General features: G+C 45.6%; 1 protein-coding gene across 1 annotated transcript in view; it reads right to left on the reverse strand.

The window, feature by feature from the left end:
* Nucleotides 1-25,775, reverse strand: part of LOC124555130 — a 161,898-nt gene that overhangs the window by 66,785 nt on the left and 69,338 nt on the right. Inside the window, exons 4-5 of the mRNA XM_047128942.1 lie at nt 10,939-11,270; nt 5,988-6,179 (exon numbers count right to left, since the gene is read on the reverse strand). Coding sequence (XP_046984898.1) covers nt 5,988-6,179; nt 10,939-11,270 — 524 coding nt within the window. The remainder of the gene's footprint in view (nt 1-5,987; nt 6,180-10,938; nt 11,271-25,775) is intronic.

Raw genomic sequence — 25,775 nt, forward strand, 5'->3', positions numbered from 1 at the left:
CTATGTTAGTCTGCTCTTTATGTTTCCCAGACTTTGCCCATCACGTTTTTTTGTTCCAAGGTAGCACATTCTTTAATTTTGTCTACTTTGTGGTCACCAATTTTGATGTTCAGTTTATCACTAATATCATTTCTACTACTTCTCATCATTTTCATCTTTCTACAATTTACTCTTAAGCCGCATTTACCATTCATTAAACTGTTCATTCCTGTCAACAGCTCCTATAATTCCTCTTCACTTTCACCGAGGATAGTGATTCTGTCAGTGAATATTATCAATGGTATCCTTTCGACTTAAATTTTAACCCCACTCTGGTACCTTTTCTTTTATTTCAACTATTGCCTCTTCAATGCTGAAGGTTGAAAAGTGGGGGCAAAAGAGAACATACCTCTCTTACACCCTTTTTAATTTGAGTGCTTCACTCTCGATCTTCCTTCTCACTGTTGCCTCTTTGTTCTTGTACATATTGTATATTATGTGTTTTGCTACTCCTTACTTCTATTGTGTTCCAAATTTAGAACATAACCATTTTGCACTGTCAAGCACTTTTTCCAGGTCAACAAATCCTACAAAAATTTGTTTATTTTTCTTATGTCTTGCTTCCATTATGTCACAACTGCCTATCTACTGCTTTTATCTTTCTGAAAGTCAAGCTGATTCTCATCCGACACATCCTCAATTTTCTTTTGCACTCTCCCGTATACTATTCTCGTCAGCCACTTTGACGCGTGAACTGTTCTACTGACTCTGCGATAGTTCTCGCACTCGTCTGTCCTCGCTATATTTGCTACTGTGTGGGTGATATTTTTCCAGAGAGTTGGGTGGTTTGTCTCCAAACTCTTAGATTCTATGCACCAACTCGAATAATGGCTCAGTCGCCACTTCCAAAAATAATTTCAAAAACGTCAGAGAAGTATTATCTACCCCTTCTTCCTTATTTGACAGCAAGCAATCTGAAGTTCTAACTAATACTGGATCTGCTATGTCTTTCATACCAACTACCATTCTTCTTCATTCCCATCATCAGTGATACATGCTGTCACTGTACTCTTTCCACATATTCACTCTCTTCTCTACATACACTGCTGGCCACCGTAAATGCAACACCAAGGAAGACAAGAGGTAGCACAACAAGATTTATTTTTTAGATAACATGTTGACCAAGTATCAAATGATTACGTTTACAGACGTCTGTGACATGTGGTTCCTGCCAGAATCAGTAGCCAGAGTAGCCGCCATTGTTGGAGATCACTGTTGCCACGCGTCTCGGCATTGAGTCAGAGAGACGTTGGATGTGTTTCTGGGGTACAGAAGCCCAAGCAGCTTCCATACGTTGCCAAACATCATCTGGTGTGGCAGCTGGGGATGTAATCTGGGTCACTTGTCGAGCAACCGTGGACCACATGTTTTCTATCGGCGAAAGATCCGGAGAGCGAGCCGGCCAGGGAAGCAATTCAATCTGGTTATTGACGAAGAACCTTTGGACAATGCGTGCCACGTGTGGTCGCGCATTATCCTGTTGAAATATGGCTGTGGCCGAGCCCTGAAGATAAGGAAGGACAACTGGCTCCAGCACCTCGGATATGTAGTGCCGGCTATTTGAAGTACCGGCAATGCGTACTAGAGGCGTGCGAGAGTAATATCCAATACCGCCCCATACCATAATACCCAGTGCAAGACCAGTGTGGCGGTGCATAATGCAGCTGTCCAGCATCGTCTCTCCACGGTGTCTCCACACTCGAAACCGACCGTCGTGGTGCTGCAGACGGAAGCATGCCTCGTCAGTAAAGACAACGTCATTCCATTCTGCCGTCCACATCCGTCTGTCATCACACCATTGGCGACGGAGACGTCTGTGGTTCTGCGTCAATGGTAGACGAAGCAATGGACGTCTTGCGGACAGACCACTCTGCTGTAAACGGCGTCGAATGGTATGCGCAGACACTGGATGATGCGTTACAGATGCAATGTGCTGTGGTACGGTTCGGGATGTCACTCAGCGATCCGTCACTGCCGTGCGCACAATTTGCCTATCAGCACGTGCAGTGGTGCACCGAGGTGAATGCGATCGACCACGTCAGTCCGTCGTACCCTCCTGCATCCAACGGTCACATATCCGCATTACAGTTGATTGGTTTCGTCCAACACGACTAGCGATTTCTCTGTTGATAATCCACAATCTCGGTAAGCCACTATCCTTCCTCTGTCGAACTCGGATACTCAATCAAAAGATGTTCGCTGTTGTCTACGAGGCACAACTGATCGTCTCGTGAAACAACCACAAGGTAAACACACGTGCCAAACGTACACTCGTCGAAATCGCCAAGCTTTAAATGGCGCTATGAGGTGGCGCCACAGGCGCGGGTGATGTGCGTCTGCGTTGAAATTCTAATCAGTTGCATATCTCATCGCTGCAAACCCATGGTGTAAATTTCACTTGATTCGGATGCTTCTTTCAGGGTGTTGCATTTACGGTGGCCAGCAGTGTATAACAGTGGAATTCCTATTGTTGCACTCTTAATATTGACAGCCTTGCTTTTAATTTCATCAAAGATTGTTTTGACTTTTCTATCTGCAGAATCAGTCCTTCCAACATCCATTTCTTTTTTGATTTCTCCACATTTTTCCTGCAGCCATAATTCCTTGGCTTCCATGGCCTTCTTATTTATTTTGTTCTTAATGATTTTTATTGTTATATTCCTATATTCGCCTAGGTATTTTTGTATCACCTCCTTTTGTCAATTAATTTAAGTATTTCTTATGTTACACAAGGTTTCCCCAAAGTTATCTTCCTTATACCTGTCCAACTTCTGTCACTGACAGAATACTGTGGTATTCATGATCACAGTAACTAGAGCCTCGGAAAGCTTTAAAGGTACATCATTCATCAGGATGTCGGTGTCCCACTTCTTTAGGCATTGATTCCGCTGTATGATCAAACTTCAGCTTGCTCTTCATTGTTACTTAACTGGGTTCTTAGTCTGTATGTGCTCCTGGGTGCACCCTACAATCTAATATCTGATTTCAGAATCTAACAATGGAAACACCAGTTTGGAATATCAACAATATATGGAAAAGGATAGATTGCTACTCACCATAAAGATGATACTTTCAGTTGCAGACAGGACTGTTACAATTTAGCTTTTGGCCAAAGCCTTCTTCAAAAAAGAAAAGAAAACACACACACAAAATTCATTCACACAAGCAAGCACACCTCACACACTCACTCACACACACACACACACACACACACACACACACACACACACAAAACTGCCAGCTCTAGCAGCTTGGTCGGGAATGCATGTGCATGTGAATGTGAATGTGTATGTGTGTGTGTGTGTGTGTGTGTGTGTGTGTGTGTGTTTCCTTTCCTTTTCTGAAGAAGATTTTGGCCTACAGCTAAACCTTAACAGTCTTTTCACTGTGCCTGTCTGCATCTTTATAGTGAGTAACAATCTATCCTTTCCATTATATTGTTAATTTCAGTAGGTGTAGTTCCATCTCAGCCCAGCAAGCTACCTTCCTCAGTGACGACAAATGTCTCACGTACGGTTCCGTAAGTACCTCCGTCCACTTCAAACCTACCACCTGACGAAGAAGCTCTATTATGAAAGATGCCACCAATTCTATACTAAGAAATCCCTTACGTATAGCCTAGCCATCTGTGGCTTTACCACCTGCAGTGCCGAGCAGACTCTCTTTAAACGAGCTTGGAGTCTCACCGAAGCCTTCACAGACCAAAATTGACCTGACCACCCAGTCCAGAAACAGATCCCTTGCACTTTCTCTCCCCAGTCACCTAGTAATCCCCTCGTACCCACCGACTGGCCACAAAGGAGCAGATCACTTTGTGACTAGTGGCATCCAGGATTGGAACAAGTGAATCACCACTAGGGTTAGGACTGCCTCTCGTGTCCTGAAATGAGGAATGTCCTCCTCACTATCTCCCCCGACCCCCCTACAGTAGTATCCCACTGCTCATCTGACATACGCGATATCTCTGTCTGTTCCTACTCCACCCTCGATCCTAAACCCTACCCTCGTGCCGATATCCCAGTAATAGACCTACGTGCGAGATCTGCTCCGTACTTCCTATCACTGACGACTACTCCAGTTCTGTGACAGATGTTTCCCACCCCATCAAAATCTGGGCCACCTGTGGTAGCAGCCACGTCGGCTGTGTACTTACCTGCAACCACTGTGTGGCATTTCTGGTCCTACATGTATCTGAGGCTTTCGTCCGGTCACTCGATGTCCAGTCTGGTGTGGCAGTCGAAGACAGCAAATGAAAATGGAAGCTTTAAATTCCACGTGTACGAAATCGTTAACACGAGAGAATCGTACAAACGTACCGTCGTTTGAACACTGTACTGAGCCCGATACGGATGACATAGTAATAAGCGTCTCTTGTGTAAAGAAACAACTGAAAGAGTTGCAAACAAATAAGTCACCAGGTTTGTATGAAATTGTAATTCAGTATTACAAAGAGTACTCTACGGCTCGGCATTTATTGCAAATCACCCAGCGCAAAGGCCTACTCGACTGTAAAACAATGCAGGTGACTCCCGTATACGAGAAGGGTAAAAGAATTGACTCACAAAATTGGACACCAATATCCTTAACACTGGTTTGCTACAGAATTCTTGAACATGTTCTGAGATCTAATATAATAAATTTCCTAGGGACTGAAAATCTCATGTCCAGAAATCAACTCAGTTTTAAAAAGCATCGCACGTGTGAATCTCGGCTCGTCCTTTTCTCACGTGATATACTGCAAACTATAGATGAAGGGCACCGGCACTGGGCAGATCCCATACTTCTAGATTTTCAGAAAGCATTCCACTGCAGGCTCTTAATGAAAGTACAAGTTCCCCGATACGCGAGTTGCTCAAAGACACTTTAAATTATAGAAATGGTGAGTGTTCGTCAGAGACAAGGGGATTGTCAGGAGTGCCCCAGGAAAATGCAACAGGACTTCTGTTATTATCTATATATATAATATATAATAATCTATATCTATAATATCTAAGACGGGGTGGGCAGCAACCTGCCGTCATTTGCCAGTGACATCGAGGTGTACGGCAATGTGTCGTCACTGAGTGACTGCAGGAGAAGACGAAATGACTCGGACGGAATTTTTCGTTGGTGTGATGAATGGCAGCTAGCCCTAAATGTAGGAAAATGTAAGTTTATGTGGATGAGTAGCAAAAACTAATCCGTAATGTTTGGATGTAGCATTAGTAGTGTCCTGTGTGACACAGTCACATCATTTAAATATCTGTGTGTAACACTGCAAAGTGGTACGAAACGGAACAATCGGGTAAGGTGAACGGTCGACTTTCATCTATTCGGAGAATTTTAAGAAAGTACGATTCATCTGTAAAGGAGACTGCATATAGGGCAGTAGTGCGACCTAGTCTCGAGTACTGCTCGAGCGTTTGGGATCTGCAGTAGGTCGTACATTTTTCCCTCAGACCATCTGCGAGTGGAGCAGGACAGGAAATGAGTAGTAGTGGTACAGGGTACGGTGGGTTGCGGAGTGCGAATGTAGAGGTAGAATCCCGCGTAGGCACGAAACTGACAAGTTGTCTGTCCACGCAAATGGCCACTGTCCGACTGTGGCCGAGAGACGGCGGCCACACGGCTGCCGAGAGTCACACCCAGTACAGTGTGCTCGACTTCGACGACCGCTTCGCGGCCCGTGCCGTCTGGATTTTTACGTGAACTGCATAGGTAGGAACTCAATTAGGAACGTATCTACCATTCCCGTAACTCCCCTAGCCCGACTTCTGCCAGTCCCCAGCCTCCACCGTCCTGTAACCTCTACGGTGCCCTCGCCCCGGCCTCTACGCACTTTCTATCCCTCCAGAGTACCTGCATATTCCTTTCTCCTTCTCTTTTTCTCTCCTATCCCATTTTAATAGACTCCATCCCCAATGCATTAAGCACTCACAAGAAATGTTTACGTTCACCACTTAACTTACTTAAATGCCAGAGGAGCAACTCCAGGCGGTAGTCGAATAGGGATCGATATCCTGAGTTCCTGCAAGTTCTTCAGCTTTCCCAGGGCAGTGAACGCCTCTCTCGGTATACTGTGGACCATCTCAAAGTCGTCATCCTCGCAGAGTTCCAGACGTTCCAACTCGGTGCAGGCCTCCAGCAACGGTGGGACACAGCTGTGTAACAACAGAAATGGGGTCTTTCAGAATTATTCGTCTCCCGTCACGTTTCAAAATACCAAAGAAACAGAGTACTTTATATTATAACTCTAAATTAATAGTTCTTATACTGTATTTGCAACAACAACGTGTTCAACTGTCACTATCGCATCATTCGCTGCTGAGATCATTACTATTAGTGTCACAGAAAGTATACCCATCAGGGATGAATTATACTAATATATGTCTGCTTGTTTCTGTATATGTGTGGATGGATATGTGTGTGTGTGCAAGTGTATACCCATCCTTTTTTCTCCCTAAGGTAAGTCTTTCCGCTCCCGGGATTGGAATGACTCCTTACCCTCTCCCTTAAAACCCACATCCTTTCATCTTTCCCTCTCCTTCCCTCTTTCCTGATGAGGCAACAGTTTGTTGCGAAAGCTTGAATTTTGTGTGTATGTTTGTGTTTGTTTGTGTGTCTTTTGACCTGCCAGCGCTTTCGTTTGGTAAGTCACATCATCTTTGTTTTTTGATAAATTATACTAATATACGTTAGACATAATGGTGAGAGTTAAGGCCCAACATATTAACACATTCAGTTGGTGATGAAATAGTGTTTCCGAAGTCAGCTTTTAATACTGCTAAGGCTTCAACATACAGTTTTTTCTCTTTTTTGTTTTTTGTCTTCAGAAACTGGGCATTTCATATTTATTTATTGTGTATATATGATGACCAATAAGTCAGTGCTGCCAGCTGTTGCTTGCTCATGTAATTCAGTAAAATAAGTAAAACAAAAAGTTCTTTTACAACATTCTGCCTTTAAATGATTATTGACATATATAGGCACAATTGTTCGTGAGAATATATTGCCGAAATGAAAATCTTTGTATGAGACATCTTCGTAAACAACACGTAGGTTCTCGAAGCTGGTGTTTAGTCCAGTTTAAACTTCTGAGCTGAGAAGCTGAGGTCAATATATAAAACTTTTCTCTGGCTCTTTGTCTCCCGTTTTGGGAGACATCTTCAGAAGTAAATGGTACGCTGCCGGTATTGCCCACTGACGAGTGCCCGTCAGTCGATCGGACACCCACATGTAATTTAGAGCCAGTGTGGAGCATCTCTTCTACTATTGCCCGTGAGTTGTCGTCTCACGTGCAAAAACAGTCATTTCGAAAGACTACATTGGCTCGATGACCTCTTGTCAAAGTACAGGGTTTACGCAAAAGGGGGCAGCAGATATCTAGAATTAACGTTTGACAAACTACAAAAGATACAAACACAATTCCAGTGATCCTAGACAGAGAAAAGTTAAAAATTCTGAACAGTCTGTGCAGAAGTTTAGCTAAAGCCACAGTGGTATTGTTACATGTTTATAGGAATTACCATTTATGTGCTGAAATCAGGAAAATTTGAGTCCAGAGGATAACCTGAGTGTGGAAAATCTCCACATTAGTCAATTCACTGAGAGCTGGAATGAAACAGACACAGTTTCACGTGACTACGCATGACCTGTTCCAGCAAAAACAGAGTGTCGAAAATCCTTCGTGCACACTCTCCACGTGGCGGTCACGCTGACATCGCAGTGAAGCATACGTCGCTTGTGAAAAACCTTATATTTCAATATTGGCTTATAGTATAATGCAAGAAGTCATAAAAACCCGACAGGTGGCATAGCAGATTCAAACACAAGTGATTTTGGTTACAATAATGTTAAAGGAAGAATAAAACTTATTCTGTTGAAGTTGAACTGCTTTGATTCAAGTTTATAACAAAACACTCTTTTCTCTCTTTTATAATGCAGTCTAATTTCCACATTTGAGGTCAAACTTTTTCCATCACATGGAAAACACATTTGTTTCACTCTTCTGCAGTCACTACTTGTTTTAATAGTTCTTTAACTTCTGACATTTTGTGTGTACTGTCTTTTTCTGCAACACAGCCTTCGATTTTGGCCCAAACTACCTCGATTATGTTTAATTCACCAGGTATGGAGGAATCAGAAGAAAAGTTTTCCCTGCTCCATCAGCCATTTCATCCACTGCATATTCTTTGTGCACTACTCTGTTCTTTTTTAACAATTTCCAGTAATTCTTTCTTCAATACTCCATTTTCCAATAACAATATTTTTAGATTTTAGTTATTCCGGTATATCTCGCTTATTGGCATTCAGATTAGGTACTTCTTCTTTTCAACAAGAATAGCACAACATGTTATCGAGAACAGTAACTTCTTTTTGCTGAAGCCGAAGAAAAAGTCTTCAAACCACTTCTCGAATGTACTGTTGCACGTCTCCTCACAGTAGCCTCCACTTTTCTTGGGCCCGTCTTGGATTTGAAAGTTCACACACTGCCTCTGACAAAACCTGCTTTGCTCCCAATATGTGTGATAATCAGGCATTTACCTTTACCTGTTTCCAGTGGATAATGCAGATAGAAATGCTTGTTTAGAGGATTTTATGGACTTATGCACCGAGACGTTACTTCAGGTATGTCGTGTATTTGGCCATGTCTCGTCCAAACAATAGACGGGTCTTCCTTCATCTCTCAACAATTTATCATTTGTAGGTGACACTGCCTCCCTGAAATCATCTCTGTCTATTAGCACGCTACTGCATCCACACCGAAAGTATTTAAAATTCATTTCTTTTAAAACTGTATGATAATAAAATGATATATGGAAGTTGCTCAAATGTGGATTTTTAATCGTGGCCACAAGCACTTTGTCAGTTGTTAGTGACCTGTTACAAAAAATTTCCTTCGTATCGCAGTTCTATCGAAGTCACCAATACTTCCTGAAAGTTTGTCATGATTTTTCTTTCTTGGGAGACTTTGAAGAGTGTGACAACCAAGTTTTTTTCAAAACAATATTGGTCACTGACTGCTCTGGATACAACAGCTCCATTTTACACAGATTAAGAGCCATGTGCTTCTCCACAGAAGTTAATGACTTCTTTTTTGATCACTTCTCAGTTAGAGTCAAATCTGACAAGTCGGCCTCGCTCACCGTCTCCGCAGAGGGCAACATGACAAGTTTACTCCTATGTTATACAAATAGAAATAAAGGGGATAGCTACTAGGTGACCACAAAAATAATGAATGACGAATGTGATTACAATCACTGACACTGACACACGAATAATCAAAAACTGGGCTTTCAAACGAGACGAACTTTACAATCAGATTCTAAGATCACACACTAATGACTTACAATCGCAACAGACGTGGCCAAACTGAGTGAAGTGTGCCCCGTATTGCTCACCTCTCGGTGGCAGTGCTGCGGTCACGTGCCTCGTCGTGTCCGCAGGCTGTCTGTCATTTCAGTGAATGGAGTGTAGTACTGGAATACCTGCGAGACTAAACTGGAGGTGTCGGCGGCCGCTCCTACGGTACAGCTACGGTAACTTCCCGACCGACTGCTGTAATTCAGTCAGGGCCTGATCAGTTTATCAGTTCACCACTCAGTAGGTTCGTACACCAGTGATTGTAGTGAGCTCGAATTATGTGTTTCAGAGTGAAGCTTTTGTTACTGCTCGAAATCTGTTGTTCTGTCCTGGATGATAACAAAGATCGTGAGTTATTTTTTATAATTTTTTTTCCCAGTTGTTACATTTATTTCACTTAGATATTACCGCACTGTTTGAAAGTCAGCATCATCTACCAGCATTGCAAATACATGTGCTCACCGAGTATTTTTATGAACATTATTTTCACAATATTTACATTCTATCTGCACGTGTTGGAATGAATAATTATTTTTTATAGTTTCTGTGTCTCTCTGTATGATGCTTACTAATGAAACAATGATAGTCCAGGTCACAATGATTCCTGATAACAGTTAATTGTCAACAGTCATTAATTTATCAGTGGAAATAAAATAAAAACTATGTCAAGGAACTGGAGTATACTGAATTTAAAGACACAACTGGCGGGACCAACTTGTGATATATTTGCTTTGTGGAATTTACCGTAGTATGTACACAGATATTTCCGGCAAACGTTTCACAACGAAGCTACGTAGTACCAGTAAATAACTAAGGTATCTGCTCCAGTACAAGCTCCCGTAATAACGTGAACAGTTCCTTCGTACAGAAGTTGCTAAGTGCCTCATAATGTAGCTGCTTTCTACTTTGGGCGATAATAATGTACACCAACAAGTTGAAGAGAAAGAATTTATGGTAAAATATTATAGACATAAACAGAAAAAGTAATGGATCCAGAATGGTGCCCTGAGGGATACATGTTTCAAAAAATTCCTCATCCACAGGCTGTGTCTATGCAATGAATCATTATCAGCATTTCTTAAATTATAAGTGCTAATTTGGAAATGACACATTCTGCCTGTTAATTTCACTACGAAATGTGCAGAATAATTTTCACGACAAACTCGGAACCCAAAATGCGCGGGTGAGGCTGGCTTGCCAGGTATTGTTGTATTGCACAGAACTGAACTGGGTACAACTGTTAAATACGGAGGCTTAAACAGTGGCACGGTCACTTACGAATGGAAGTAATTCCGTACCAAACTGACGAAAGCTGACCTGCAGCTTTTTTAAAGGAATCGCAGCAATATTTAGCTAGCTACATAACAATCTGTATTTAATAGCCCTTTATACGTACGCGAGAAGAAATATGCCAAAAGTCCACTTACCATAACGAGAAAGGCGCAGGTTATACCGTGTAGGGTGAAGATATCGAATACACGGGAAGCACACTCGTCAACCGAAAGTAATTTCGAGTAGAAGTTAGACAATCTTAGGAGGACAGGTAATAACACTCACCTCGTCCAACCCATCGCCCACTTTATGCATATCGACCTGAGGGTGTTCCTCTTGGCTCTCAGAAAGTACCTCAGGTCTTCCATATTGATATACGTAAACCCAAAGTCGACCTCGGCTAGTTGCGGGCATCCGTTGACCAGAGGTCGCACCAAACAAGGTTCCTGGGTAGAGCTACGATCGAATTCCTTGTATTCCGGTTCCAGATTCAGCACACGGAGGTTGTGCAGCTGCGACAGGGCCTCTGAGCACCTTTCAGACTTCAGCAGTTTGTAGGGAGCCGTCAGTGTGTGTATTCTGGTGCACTTCTCCACCAAGGTCTTCAGTACCTGCAACTGAACGATTCCCCTTCTGTACAAACACCTACAAAGAAAGCAATGGCAAACCTCAAGAAGAAAGAAACTTCGTTACCGGTCATTTAAACAGATGCTTTCTGTCTTTTCTGAGGCACATAATCAAATTCCAGTGACAGAAGATGCACAGCAGCAAGACAGGTGGACGCAAACGAAGTCAGTATTAGTGGTGAACAGAAGGACAAGGACGATGATGACGACGTGCGGTTTGTCGGGAGCTCAATTGCACGGTCAATAGCATCCGCACAAAGTTTCAATTTTTTCACAATCCAACGTAGTCACTGCCACGAATGATGACGACAGTAGTGAAATGACGAGGAAAGCACAAACACCCAGTCCCCGGGCAGAGAAAATCTCCAACCCAACCGGGAATCAAACCCGGGACCCCGCGATCCAGAGGCAGCGACGCTAGCCACTAGACCACGAGCTGTGGACTGAACAGCTCCCACATCGTCCACGCTCACTGGGCCAACTGGTTGTCAGCTAAGAGACGGCTGGTATTCACTGTGCACAGGTTACAATCTCATCTGGCAAATCCTCGAGAAGTCGGTTCGTACTGTCTGTGTCGCAGCTGCTTCCGACCGCCCCGGTTCTTTTCTAGTCCGACCAAATTCTCTGTTCTCATGACCTACATTGCACGACAACTGAATTTGCCTCGTTTTCTTGTTCTTAACTGACTGTGTACCCTCTCACTAATCGTAAACAAATCGGAACAAAATTTCTATTGGGAAAAAGTTGAAAGAAGGAGCAGAATCTATATGCATCTGCACTGACAGCAATAACTGGAAGAAATGCTTAGTGTATGAAAAGTTTATTTTGGCTCAATGACAGTTTACGTAATGGTTTTAGCTTTAGTATCAAACCAATATAACTAGCCAAAATGAATCCCTTAAAGAAACAAACTTACATATGTAAAACAGCTCCAGATGTCTGATTATTTTACAAAATGTGTTAATGTGTTAAATGTCAAACATTAAGGATGGAAGGAAGAAAAAGTTTTGGAAAAGTTTGAATTTATGTTTGAACTTCGTCAGAAGTTCTCGATTTCTGAAAAGCATTCGATTCAGTACCAGACTTATTCTTATTGTCAAAAGTTCAATCGTTGGGGGAATCGAGTGAAATTTGTACCTGGATTGAGGACTTTTTGGTGGGGAGGGAACAGCGTGTTATCTCAGATGGAGAATCATCGTCAGACGTAGAAGTAACTTCAGGTGTGTGCCAAGGAAGTGTGTTGGGAAACTTCCTCCTCATGTCGTGTACTGATAACCTTGTGGGCAATTTTAATAGTAACCTCATATTTTCTGTAGATAATGCAATTATCTATAATGAAGTATTACCTGCAAGTAGCTGCATAAATATTCAGTCAGATCTTGATAAGCTTTCAATGTGGTGCAAAGATTGCCAGCTTGCTTTAAATGTTCAGAAATATAAAATTGTGCACACCTCAAAAAATGTAGTATCCTATGACTACAATATCAATGAGTCAAAGATGGAATCGACCAACTCATTTAAATACCTGGACATATCATTGTAGGGATGTTAAACGGAATGATCTCATAGATTTAGTACAAAATAGCACTAATACGGGATACTGAATGGATACAGAGAAGGGCAGCACAAGTGGTCACAGATTTAATTTGACACACGGAAAAGTGTTAAGGAGATGCAGAAGAAATTGAACTGTCAGACTCTTGAAGATAGATGTAAACTATCTTGAGAAAGTCTAGTAACAAAGTTTCAACAACTGACTTATAAATGATTACTCTACAAATATACTACAAACGCCTACATATCTGTCACACGGATATCACGAATTAAAATTAGAATAATTATAGCACACACAAAGGCATTCAATCAATCATTTTTCCCACGCTCCATACGTAACTGCAATAGAAGAAACCCTAATAATTGGTACAACTGGACATACCCTCTGCCGCGCACTTCACGGTGGTTTGCAGAGTACGACTAGATTAGATGTAGATGCAGAATTAGAAGTAGAAGTCATTACGTGCTCTCATTATCAAACATAGGACGAGTATAGTCTGGGATGAGTTATTCTACCTCAACACATATACACAGTTTCTAAGTCTCGTACTGGTCTCATCCCCCCAGGGGGCTTGCCGCTCTTAGGCCACCACGGGGGCCCAGCTTTTGCAGCACCTTTTCCCTTTCGTTCCACGTGTCTGTCCTCTCGTTGAAGTGTGTTCCGAATTTTCAGTAGCCGATATCAGAACAGTCCAACATTTTTCGGTCCTTTTCGCTTTCTCCGTTCCCGTTCTCCCGTCCTTCCTCCGCTCCAGTGTTTGAGGTTCCTCCTTTTCTTATTCCTCACTGTGCGCTCCCGAAGGTCAACCCGTGAGTCCGACACGTAACGGGTGACGCGGTAACGCACAACTCGTAACCCCACACCGACAGGTGGGGTTCGCATGTACCCCCCGGTACGGACCCGGCCCAGGAAGGGCGGTTGCCCGTGCTGCCACCTTCCCAAACTGCCAATCGGTCCCTCTGTCAGGCGTTCGGGAGGTGCGAACGACCACCTGAGCCAGGAGCGCTCCCCTCCGAGGGAGGCTGACGGTCGGAAGGAGTGTGCCGTCAGAGGCGCCGACAACCGCGGGGCATTTTCTAACCACGAGCCGATCGTCTCTTGGTAGAAGACGTCTACCGAACGTAAGTGGAACGAGGCTAAAGATTCGGTGACCCTCTGCACCACAGTTCCTTGCCATTTTACAGCTGAAGACGGTCTGTCCTTTAGCTACGGTAAATACATTTATTATTCGGAAAGGTGTCGACGCAATTGCCAGGCACGTGAAATCCTCTTCTCGTTTACACGACGGTACTTCAGTTTTGGAGACTACTACCGATTCTCGAGCACGACGACAGCTCGCAGCTTCGCTCCTCCGCAACTATCCCGCCCGTGTCGAGGCCCACCGAATGCCGTATGCGTCCCGCGGTGTTATTTACACTGAGTAGCTCGACAGTCCGATCGAGACAGAAATCCAAATGTACCTCTCCGATCAGGGTGCCGTTACGTGTAATCACTAGTGCTCGTGTGCACTCTTTTTCTCACTTTTTATAGAAAAATGTTTCTGTCAAAGATAAAAGCAGGCTACGTTCTTAACCCAATGCGCTGCTACTACTGTCACCGTTATAACCACACTCAAATGTCCTGTCGACACCTGGCCAAATGTGTAGCCTGCGACAGGGATGCTCGAGAGGGTGACATTCTGTTTCCTTCTCCCCGCCCTACCGATTGCAGTGGCGACTGTGACGTCTCCTCCTGAGACTGTCTGCGTATCTCGACGAGTGGGTCGTCCGGAAGATCTGGGCGAAGGAAAAAGTGCCTCACCCGGTCACTCGCAATTGTCGGCCAGTCGGAAACCACGTGTTCTACCGTCCGGCACTTAAAGTACCGCTACGTGTCACTCCACGAAGTGTGCGGACATGCGACCTCAAATTCGGCACCGCAGTTGTGAAATCGCACGGTGTCCCCGTCTTCTGCTCCGGGTGTGCGACGAGCCACCAAACTTTTGCCTCGGGGCAGAGTCACCTGCTACACGACCGGCAGGCCGGAAAGGATAGGAGGAATACTCCCGTGAAGCCCTCTTACGTCTCTCCGGCCGACAAACATCCGAGTCTTCCTCTGCCGACCAGAAAGGCTCCGAGAAATCAAACAGAGGCAAACGGTCGTCTCCTTAGCCAACTTAAGTTCGTTTTATTAGCTGTCTTTCCTTCTGAGAATTGGGCTTAATGTGTAGTCATTTTTACTCCCTTTCATCTTCGTGTCCTACAGTTCTGAAATGGGCACGTACGACTCTAGTTGTTCTTGTGCCCTAAAATAAAACAAAACAATACTGGTCTTATTGTGTTAAACCTTTAACATAAGATCATACATCTCAGTGAGTATATTATGGCAGAATTTTAAATTTGATCAATAATTATATGAAAGGCCGAAAATCCAATTTTTGTTGTCCCTGAAGTTGTTAGTGTACAATCCCAGTTGCAAGTTCCAAATCTGTGTTAGCTATTTAGTGATACAGATCTCACAGCATAGGTGCCCCATTGGTATGCGTATGCTGTGTTACAGACCCCCATGGGCAGTTTCACAAGACACTCAATATTTAATCAGCATAAGGCACTAACATTTTCACAATTAAGCAGGCTACAAGCAATGCCACAGATACCTGTAGTAAGCCAACCATAAACCACGTTCCACTTACACTACCTGGCAAAACAGCAACCTATTTGTGCATATTCCATGGTCAGGTCATTATTTTGGCTACTACCATTAAGCATGGGTATTTGTAAGCAGAGAAGAGGGAAGGAAAAGAACAGGCACAGTCCCCTGCGAACAAGACTCAGTGGCAGCAACAGCAGCAGCAAGCTCACAGATCACTCCCCCCCTGTGTTACGGAGCTGGTCAGTGTCGTGTATTGTAGACTGTGTACACTCATTCAGTTCATGACACGATCCGAAGAAATCGTGACTTTATATTGTACTTCTGATAATATAACAGTCTCATATTTTTCAAAAAAAGATACAACATATGTAAGCCTTATTTTAACACGAAATGTATTCGCAGCTGCAAATACGGAGAACCGTTGGCTGTATGATGGAATGATGACAATGAAAATTTGTGCCAGACACGGACTCGAACCAAGATTTCCCACTTATTGCGAGCAGTCGGTTTGCCGTTAGGCTATCGGACCGTACTTCCAGACGAGATGCAAACTTCAATATATTGTCAACCGTATGTTCACAACCTGCATTCGTACATTCGTTATATATTTTTCCATACAGGGGAGGCATTTTTAATTGAATGCTGCTTGCCTGGTGTTGATGGATAAATATGATATTTCAGTGCCTGTATTGTTCAGAAGTATGATGCAATATTCCTTCAGAGATGCACGCTTTTTACTTCTGGACAACACAGGCACTACAATATCGTATTTATCCACCGACACTGGGCACGTGAATTTCGATTAAAAATGCCTCCCCTGTACAGAAACGTACATAATGAACGCACCGGTGCAGGTTTTCGACATGTGGAAGTTTGGGTCTGGCCGTGAAGCGTGCAAACGGACAGGTGACCGCTCACGATAAGTGCAAAATCCGGGTTCACGTCTCAGTCCGGCACAAATTTTCGCTGTCACCATTCCATTATACAGCTGAGATTTGTCCGTATTTGCAACTGCAAATACATTTCACGTACGTCATAATGGCTGCAGCTTACCACAGCCCGTGTTCCTTAGGACGTGCGTGAGTGCCCGAAGGAATATTACACTGCACTTCTGAACGATGTGCTCTGTACCTTATTGTAAGCCTTATTTTCAGAAAACTATTACTCTTTGTACTTCTAATTTAATTCAAAATTATAATCGTATCTGAAATTATCAATCTAATCGTATGAAATATTTTGAGCAATAATTTGACAATTTTATAAAAGAAGTATTTAACCACATACGAAGATCTCCGGATGTAAAATATCGACGTATTATAAGATAGCTGAACTGAAACTTCTCCTATCTTTGCTCTCGTCAATTTGTGTAACGAGCAGTTGTCGGTTAGTTACGGAGCAAATAGTTTCACTGTGAAGTCACGAGGTGAATGACGTGGGAGGTATCCCTTTCTTTTTGAGGTCACTGGCTGGCTGAGGTTTGTTTTGTACTGCAATGTGGAACTGCTATAAATTACAACATGAGAGATGGAAACAATAAACAGAGAGAAGGATAAAGTTTCATCGTGCAGCATTGTCCTTATCTTACAGTGAAGGTCAGTCGTTCTGCCTAGATCTAAAAATGCTAATTCCATAGAGCCACAAATTCAACAAGGAGCAATAAAAAGAAGGTACTGTGCGACCTTCCTTCTTGCCAATTTATTAGCTGCACACACGTAGCAAAAAAAGTGTGCTTTCTCTCAGCTTTTATTTTTCAGTTCTTTCTGGACAACAGTAGAGGAGAGAGTCAGCTCAATTTGGAAGCTCAGGTCTGGGATCTTACAGAATAAAAATTTGGATACTGTTGTGGACCTACGTGTTTGCAGATTGAGGAGAAGGAATTTTATGTGGGTTTGTATGGAAAGTAACAGTAATTATTTCTAAAATGCAAGAATGATGGTTGGACTAACACTCAAGCGAAGAAAATTTAGAAGCTTGTGAAACTTTTGTGTTGAGGTGTTTCAATTTGAGTGAATATGTTAAATTTATGAAACTGTGAATAAAGTCGTAGCACCAAGAGTATTAATTGAAGAATACAGCAAAGCTGAAATTAGTGTTCATGGTGATGTAGCAAAGTTGCAAACTTTGAATGATAATGTTGTAGAAGATAATATTTTGAGGTAAGGCTCTAAGCACAGTAGAGGATCCTGTTCTACAGACAAACTGTTTTCTGCTGTAAAACTCTAATTGTAAGCATTACTCGAACTGGCTAGGGCAAATGAAGTTTCAGTATTAGTTGCTAAAAAGCATTAGGAACCTGGCACTTGCATATATTTCGTGTGGAGAAAAATATCTGTAATAGTTTTTCCAAAGTACAAAAACTTGAAAATTTCAATTTTGTAAACAGTTACAGCTCAATTGGTGGTTGGTTTAGAAACAGTGGCAGACTAGTTTGTGGTAGTGATGCAAACAACATAATATTTACTGTATGCAATTCTGATGTAAAAATGTAAAACTTAAACTCACAATCTCTAGCTCATATCAAAATTTTTTCAAAAATATGTGGCAACTGTCAATAAGGGAAATGTGTGTTTTATCTGTGAAAGACTTTCTTTGAGAAGTCTGATGCTGGGTTTTTCACATGCTGTAACATTCATGTTTTCTGCTGTAATGTGTCTAGTTATTGAGTGTTTCATAAATGTATTTCCCTCAAAACATGTGTCATTAGTAACAGGAATTATCTTAACTGCATTAATAACCACAGTGGTGACTCCAACAACTGTTAGTTATGTTGAAAACTGTGAGTGTGCATCGCCTTTTTTCTTGTGTTCCGGTTCCGTTCACTACCGACACGGGTCATATTATTCCTTCGCGTTCGGACTCCTCCGTGCCTACAGTGCCTCGTCACTCGTGGATAAGGCAGAAATATACGACTTCATTTGACGGGTTTCCGATGCCACCGAACCAGCCTCACCCGGCACTATACGGCCGACACAACGTCTGCTGCCCTGCACGCCTACCACCTCGTGGCGAGTAACCCGCTCACCGGCCTCGTCCCCGTAAAGGACTCGCCACATCACACTTCCGGTCCGTGCCCGAGGTTGGAACGAAACGGCCCGTCCGGTGAGTCCAAAGCGTGCTGCCCCATTCTGCAGTGTTCTCACAATTTGCGATGACGACGACCGGCTCCTCTGCTGCGACGGGTTCCGGTCACACAGTTTCATTTTCGTACGCTCACTCTCCGTGTCAGCACTATCGCCCGCTTCAGCAGTGACGCGGGTCACCTCCGCCGTGTCGGAGGACCGCATCTCCACACGTCTCGCTTCCCACATGCACAGATTTTCGGTGATGCTGGTCGCTTTTGCCGCACCGGTCACTTACGCTCTCGCACCTTCCACCCCGGCTCCTGCGGCACCGCCCTACGGCACCCGTACTCTGCTCGTGCCCGCTCCAAACGTATCGGCCGACGGTGCCGCAGCAACCCTCCTTATGCACCTCACTCGCACCCGGTCCTGCCGCTACAGACCACAGCATCCTTTTCTCGTCCACACCCGCACCGTCCGCACCTGCTGCCTCCGACTGTGGCGCCGCAGCCCCCTCCGGACCTACTCGGGTCGTCGCTGCTCCCCAGAGCCCAGCCCTCCACTACACCACCCCTGTTCTGCCTGCACCTGCTCCGGTCGTGCCGCCTTCCGATGGCCCCTTTCATCGACGCACACGTTTTGACCGTGTCCACTCTCGATATTAGCAGCCTCTGGCACGCGTCCGACTACGAGCCAGGCCGGGCTTCCGCTGCTTCGGGCACCGTTCCGATAACGGCCGTCCCACCACTCGGTCACGATTTGACACCGCAGGCCGGTACAGCTCCCCTGTCTCAGTGCACGTTGGCTGCTTCCTCGCCCACTCTTAATACTACCACTCTGAGCTTTCCCGAGGTGCGAAAGGACAACCCTAAGATGTGGTTTGCCCTAGTGGACTATATCCCCGATTTCCGTGCTGTATCTGACGTTATCGTGAGCACAATTTACCTTACCAGTCATTGGCACGACCACATCGATCTCATCAGTGATCTGCTGCTTTCATCACCTACAGACTGCAACTGTACATTGTGTAAAAGTTGCCTCATCGAGCACCTCTCCTGTCCTCCTCCGGAGGCCACACACCAAATTATTCACGCCGAACTATTCGGCAAATGAACGCCGTCTGAGTTCTGACGGCACCTTCACTCGGAAATCGACAGTTAAGTTAGGACCGACATCACTCTCTGGACCCTTCGGCTCCTCAAACTTTCTCAGGAGGTACAGCCGGAGCTGCTTCCGCGTACCACTGCCGCTACGGAGTCGAGCATCCGTTCCGCTGACCGAGCATTCGCTATTATTCGCCTCTGCCGGTGCACACCTCGAGCGTCGTCGCCGACTGCGGCGGTGGGGGCAGTGCCGTCCCCGCTACCCCCTTCCTCACGTGCTCACAGTCGCGCACAGCCGGGCCAGACCACCACTGCAACACCACTGCCGTCTGTCGGCCTCCGCCCCACACTGCCAGAGTCGACGATCCGACATGCACCACACACGGACGAAGCTGTGCCCGACCGGCCTCCAAGCGCCGACACTGCCTCTCCGTCCCCCCTCCCTACCTGCCCACAGTGTCAGCTTCGTGCGATGTTTCGCCCACCGCTCACAACTGCAGGCCTCTGCGCAGTCACCTAAACACGAACGGCAGTCACGTTTAGGTGCCACGCCACGTCCCGCCTCTACGCCACACGGCGCCTACCGGTCCGGGTCACACGGCGCCCACCTCGGGCACACGCTCACCGTCTCTAAGTGGTGACGTAATGTCCGGCCTCCACTTCCTCGTGCACACGGGAGCAGCTGTCGGCGTCACCCTCGCCACTGTCACATCTGATGACCCCTCTCCAGCTTCACTACCTTTTGTCACTGTAAACAGACCACGTATCCCCTCTCACAGGTACGTAAGGTTATCACTCTGTGTTTCCCACAATAAGCTTTTCCCTGGACTTTTTACGTCGTAGAAATCGACGAACCTGTCATAAGGTTGAACTTCCTCTGCCACTGTGACCTCTTGCCTTACCTTCGAGGCACTGCAGTCCACCACTCTTCCGGTGCCACAATCTCCTGTGGCGACAGCCTTCTCAGATCTCCGAGCTCTCACACGAGTGCTCTCAGATGGCAGCCCTCTGCACGCAAAACTCGAAGCAGATCTCTTTCGACTCGGCGCCGTCCCCGACTGCACATGTACCGGCAAACTTCCGCCGCCTCTCTGCCGATACTGTTTCCCGAGCACGATTTCGACCCCACAGTTGCGACCCGGGCGGACGTGCCGCTCTCTCTGTCCACGGTAACTACACGGACGCCAATACACGAGGCCCGGCAACCGCACCTGCTTCCGTGTGACGTGCGTAGTGATTGCGACATCGTCCTCGCAGCTAGCACGCCGTCACACTCACTGCCCACCGTCGCACCGCATCTCACCCGCGATCTCCCGATGTCAGCTGACACGTCACTCACACTGCCAGTGAACCTACTCCACCTCCCACGCGCCAACATTCCATCTCTGCTACCGGCGACCTGCAGCTCACACAATCGAGCCCCCCCCCCCCCTGCCGTCTCACCTACTGCTTAGTCGCTATCAGCAGTGGCACCTGTCACGAGATAAATACCGCGGAGGGGACTCTGGTTCGACAAGGTTTGGCACCTTAACCCGATCGAGCTACACTGTGCTGAGGACACTGTCAAAGACGCGGATATCCTGTGGTCTCAACCATCAACTGGCCCTCACCGATACACCTCGTGTTAAAGAAAGATGGTACATTCCGTATATACGGTGATTACTGAATGCTAAATTTTCGCCGGCCGCTGTGGCCGAGTGGTTCTAGGCACTTCAGTCTGGAACCACACGGCTGCTCCAGTCGCAGGTTCGAATCCTGCCTTGGGCACGGTTGTGTGTGATGTCCTTAGGTTAGTTAGGTTTAAGTACTTCTAAGTCTACGGGACTGGTGACCTCAGATGTTAAGTCCCATAGTGATTAGAGCCATTTGAGCTAAATTCGCACCACATCTAGGACTACACACAACTCTAGCACAGTGTCCGAGTGTTTACAGTGCTTGACTGCTGTATGGCGTGTCACCGAGTTCCCTGGCACCCACCCGACATACCTAAGACTGCTATCGATACGCCATTTGTGCTCTCTGAATACCAATTCGTGCCTTACACCCTTAAAAATGCTGCACGAACGTAGCAACGTTTTGTCGACTCAGTGGTGTTTAACTTTCCTTTTGCCTATGTGTACCTCAGTGATATTCTCGTGTACTCATCATCTATCAGCGACCGTCAGGAGCACCTCGTCAAGTTCGCACGGCATCAGAATTGAACGGCATCGAGATGAATTGTGAAAAGTCGCAGCTTAGTAACACCACTGTTACTTTTCTGGGACACACTGTTTCGTTTGCAGGCATGCGCCCCCCTTCAGATGGGTCAACTCCAATCTTAGCTTGCCTCTCCCAGAAGATTATTCTGCACTAAGATGCCTTCTAGTCAGGGTAAGTTTTTATCGCCGACACCTCCCCCGTGCAGCTTCCGTACAAGATGCTGTTTGCCCGACGTGTTCCTGGCCGATGGATCAAACGACACGATCGACACGTCCAACTGTCTGAGAACCACGCTTTCTGAAGCTGTTACCCTCGCCCGCTCCAAGCTAAATCCACTTACGACCCTCACGGCAGATGCCAGCAACAGGGCGTGGGTGACACTACAGAATCACTCCGATCTGCCTCGAAAAAACTGACAATGTCTCAGTGTAAGTGGTCGGTGTTTGATTGAGAACTTTTACTGGTTCATAAGGTGATCAAATACTTCTGTATGATATCGAAGGGCTTCACCCACTATATTTGTGGTGTCACCGCCAGACACCACACTTGCTAGGTGGTAGCTTAAATCGGCCGCTGTCCATTTAGTACATGTCGGACCCGCGTGTCGCCACTGTGTGATCGCAGACCTAGCGCCACCACAAGGCAGGTCTCGATATACGATAGAGCACTCGCCCCAGTTGTACGGACGACATTGCTAGCGACCATACGGACGAAGCCTTCCTCTCATTTGCCGAGAGACAGTTAGAATAGCCTTCTGCTAAGTCCATGGCTACGACCTAGCAAGGCGCCAATTGTAACAGTGCATGTATCTTACGAGTCTCATTTGTATAGTCAAGAGAGATGTATCACCAGGAGTGAATAAAGTTAAGTATATTCCAAAGCTACGTATTTTCTTGATAGCAGTCATAACGTATCTTGTTCCAGAATTCACGCCCGTCTGCGTTAGATAGCGTGCCTATCGGCCCCCTCAAAATAACACTGTGTCGGCACATCTGTCGACACATCATTTGGCGACGCGGCTTAAAGGAAAAGTGTTCTTTCTGATTGCTTACATTTATTTGTGTCATGGCTTCGCCAGATGTACTGTCCGAATTTTATCGCTTGCAGAATCAGCAGACGCAGGCGTTATAGGATGCCCTTGGACAGCTCGTCCAGGGTCAACGTGCACTGCAACACGATGCGGCAGCCGCCGCTTCACCGCTACGGCAGCCACAACTCGCAGTTGCACCGCCTTTTAGGCACTACAACCCGGTGCACGAATCGTGGACAGAATGGTCCCGACAGTTCGCCTTCCATCTAGCCGCCTACAGAATTCCAGGTAATGAGCGGCAGCCGTTTTTGCTTTCTTGTGTCGGTGTGTCCACCTACCGTGTGATAGTGAAATTGTTTCCACGACGCGACGTAGCAACTCTGTCCTACGAGGAAATTTTGTCTGCTTTAGATGCCTATTTCAAAGAAAAGGTTAATGTGGTTGCAAAAAGGTATACGTTCTTTCGTACAAAACGTACGGCCGGTCAAACTAATAGGGAGTGGGTAGCAACATTGCAAGGACTTACTAGGGACTGTGCCTTTGACTGTGACTGTGGCCTTTCTTATTCAGATACAATGGTGCGTGATGCAATTGCACAGAACGTTTCTGATGTTCGCATACGGGAGCAAATTTTGAAACTAGTAAATCCCTCCCTTCAACAAGTGATAGACATATTAGATAGACAAGACACACTTGACTGTGCTCAGGAATCTTTTGAAACTTCGCCAGCCGTGTGTAACATTAACCGGCCCGCTGGACGCGCTGCGCGGTCCGGTAACCGGGCCTCGCGCACTTTGACGCAGCTGCCGCCGCGCTCTAAGCCAGGTGTGCCGCGCCAGCCCACAAATGCAGTGAAATCATGCCCGCAGTGTGCTACTCGACATTCGCGTGAACATTGCCCGTCACGCCAAGCTATTTGCTTTTTCTGCAATAGGAAAGGACATGTTCAGAGTGTTTGCCAGAAAAAGCTCAGATCAGACGATCACAACCATTCCAGGCCCTTTGCTTCACGCCGGAATCGAACCAAGGACACTCAGGCTTGTGGACCTTCGCCCATGGACATTCATGTCGTTAATTCCACTTCGTCCAGTGACACTTTCTCTAATAGTGACTGTGTTCGTCCCACAAAAACTGTGCGTCGACGTCGCCGGAAATCGCGTCAATTAGCAAGTGATTCTGTACAAGTGTCTGTTCAAATTGCACAAAACAGTCGCTCTTGTCGTCAGCAGGACAATAAACTTTTTGTAGATTTGGACTTTAATGGCAAGGTCATACCATTCCAGCTCAATACCGGAGCTGCAGTTTCATTGCTCAATCACGACACGTACAAACAACTGGGCAAACCTCCGTTGCGATCCGCAAATGTTAAGCTAACCACATATTCAGGACAGAAAATTCCTGTGTTAGGACAGTGCAGCCTTCTTGCAACATACAAGGGACAAACGAAACTTGTGTCATTTTACGTTCTTCGTTCTTCTACTGCAGTGAACTTGTTTGGTTTAGACTTATTTCAGTTGTTTAACATGTCTATTGTAAATCAGGTCCTATTAGTGAATCAAACTGTGCCTACAGACAGTGTTTCTCGTCTATGTGACGAATTTGCAGACATTTTTGCACCGGGCTTAGGTTGCACTAAAAACTATGAAGCACATTTGGAACTGAAAGTCAATGCGCAACCGAAATTTTTCAGAGCGCGCAATGTTCCCCACGCATTGCGTGATGAGGTCGCAAGAACGTTAAACGATCTCGAATCACAAGGTGTAATTGAACGTGTGCAAGCTTCTCTCTGGGCCTCACCCTTAGTAATTTTGCCAAAACCTTCCGGAAAATTGAGACTTTGCGTGGACTTCAAGGCCACAGTGAATCCACAACTAGTGACTGCTACTTTTCCTTTGCCCCGCCCGGAAGATCTTTTTGCTAAACTGTGCCCGGGAAAATATTTTTCAAAGTTGGACCTAGCCGATGCGTACTTGCAAATACCGGTGGACGACGAATCCCAGCGTGTATTGGTGGTTAACACGCATCTTGGATTGTACCGATTCAAAAGACTGCCATTCGGGTGTGCATCTGCCCCTGCATTGTTTCAGCAATATTTACAAACTATTTGTGCGTCGGTTCCTACTGCAGCAAACTATCTGGACGATATAGTGATCTCCGGACAGACAGAAGAAGATCATCTTGCGAACCTACGAACATTATTTCAGGTCTTGCGACAAAATGGTCTTCGCTTGAGGAAGGACAAATGTGTGTTTTTTGCTCGTGACTTACCATACCTGGGACATGTCATTAATGCCCAAGGCATACATCCGAGTCCAGAGCACCTCCGTGCCATACAAGAATTGCCTTCCCCTCAAAATGTGAAGCAGCTACAGAGTGTGTTGGGTAAAATTAACTATTATCATAAATATGTGCGCAATGCCTCTTCCATTTCAGCTCCGCTTCATCGCTTACGCCGTAAAGGTGTTCCGTTCGTCTGGACGACGGAATGCGAACGCGCCTTTCGCCAGTTGAAATCGGCGTTGCTTTCTAATACTTGCCTCACGCCTTTCGATCCCCAGAAACCCCTTTTGTTGATGGTAGATGCATCGGATTTCGGGATCGGTGCTGTGCTTGCGCACAAAGTTGGCTCCCATGATCGCCCTATTGCCTTTGCGTCCAAATTGCTCTCGTCTGCGCAACGAAATTACTCGCAGATAGAGAAAGAAGCTTTGGCTCTCGTGTTTGGTGTTACTAAGTTCCATGATTTCTTGTATGGTCGTCACTTCACCATCATCACGGACCACAAACCTTTGACATCGCTTTTTCATCCGACCAAGCCTGTACCTCCACGTACAGCGCAGAAATTCATTCGCTGGTCTATTTTCCTCTCACAGTACCGCTACGATATCTTGTATCGGTCCACTGCTAAGCACGGAAACG

This window comes from Schistocerca americana, chromosome X (genome assembly GCF_021461395.2).
Source record: "Schistocerca americana isolate TAMUIC-IGC-003095 chromosome X, iqSchAmer2.1, whole genome shotgun sequence".
Lineage (NCBI taxonomy): Eukaryota > Metazoa > Arthropoda > Insecta > Orthoptera > Acrididae > Schistocerca > Schistocerca americana.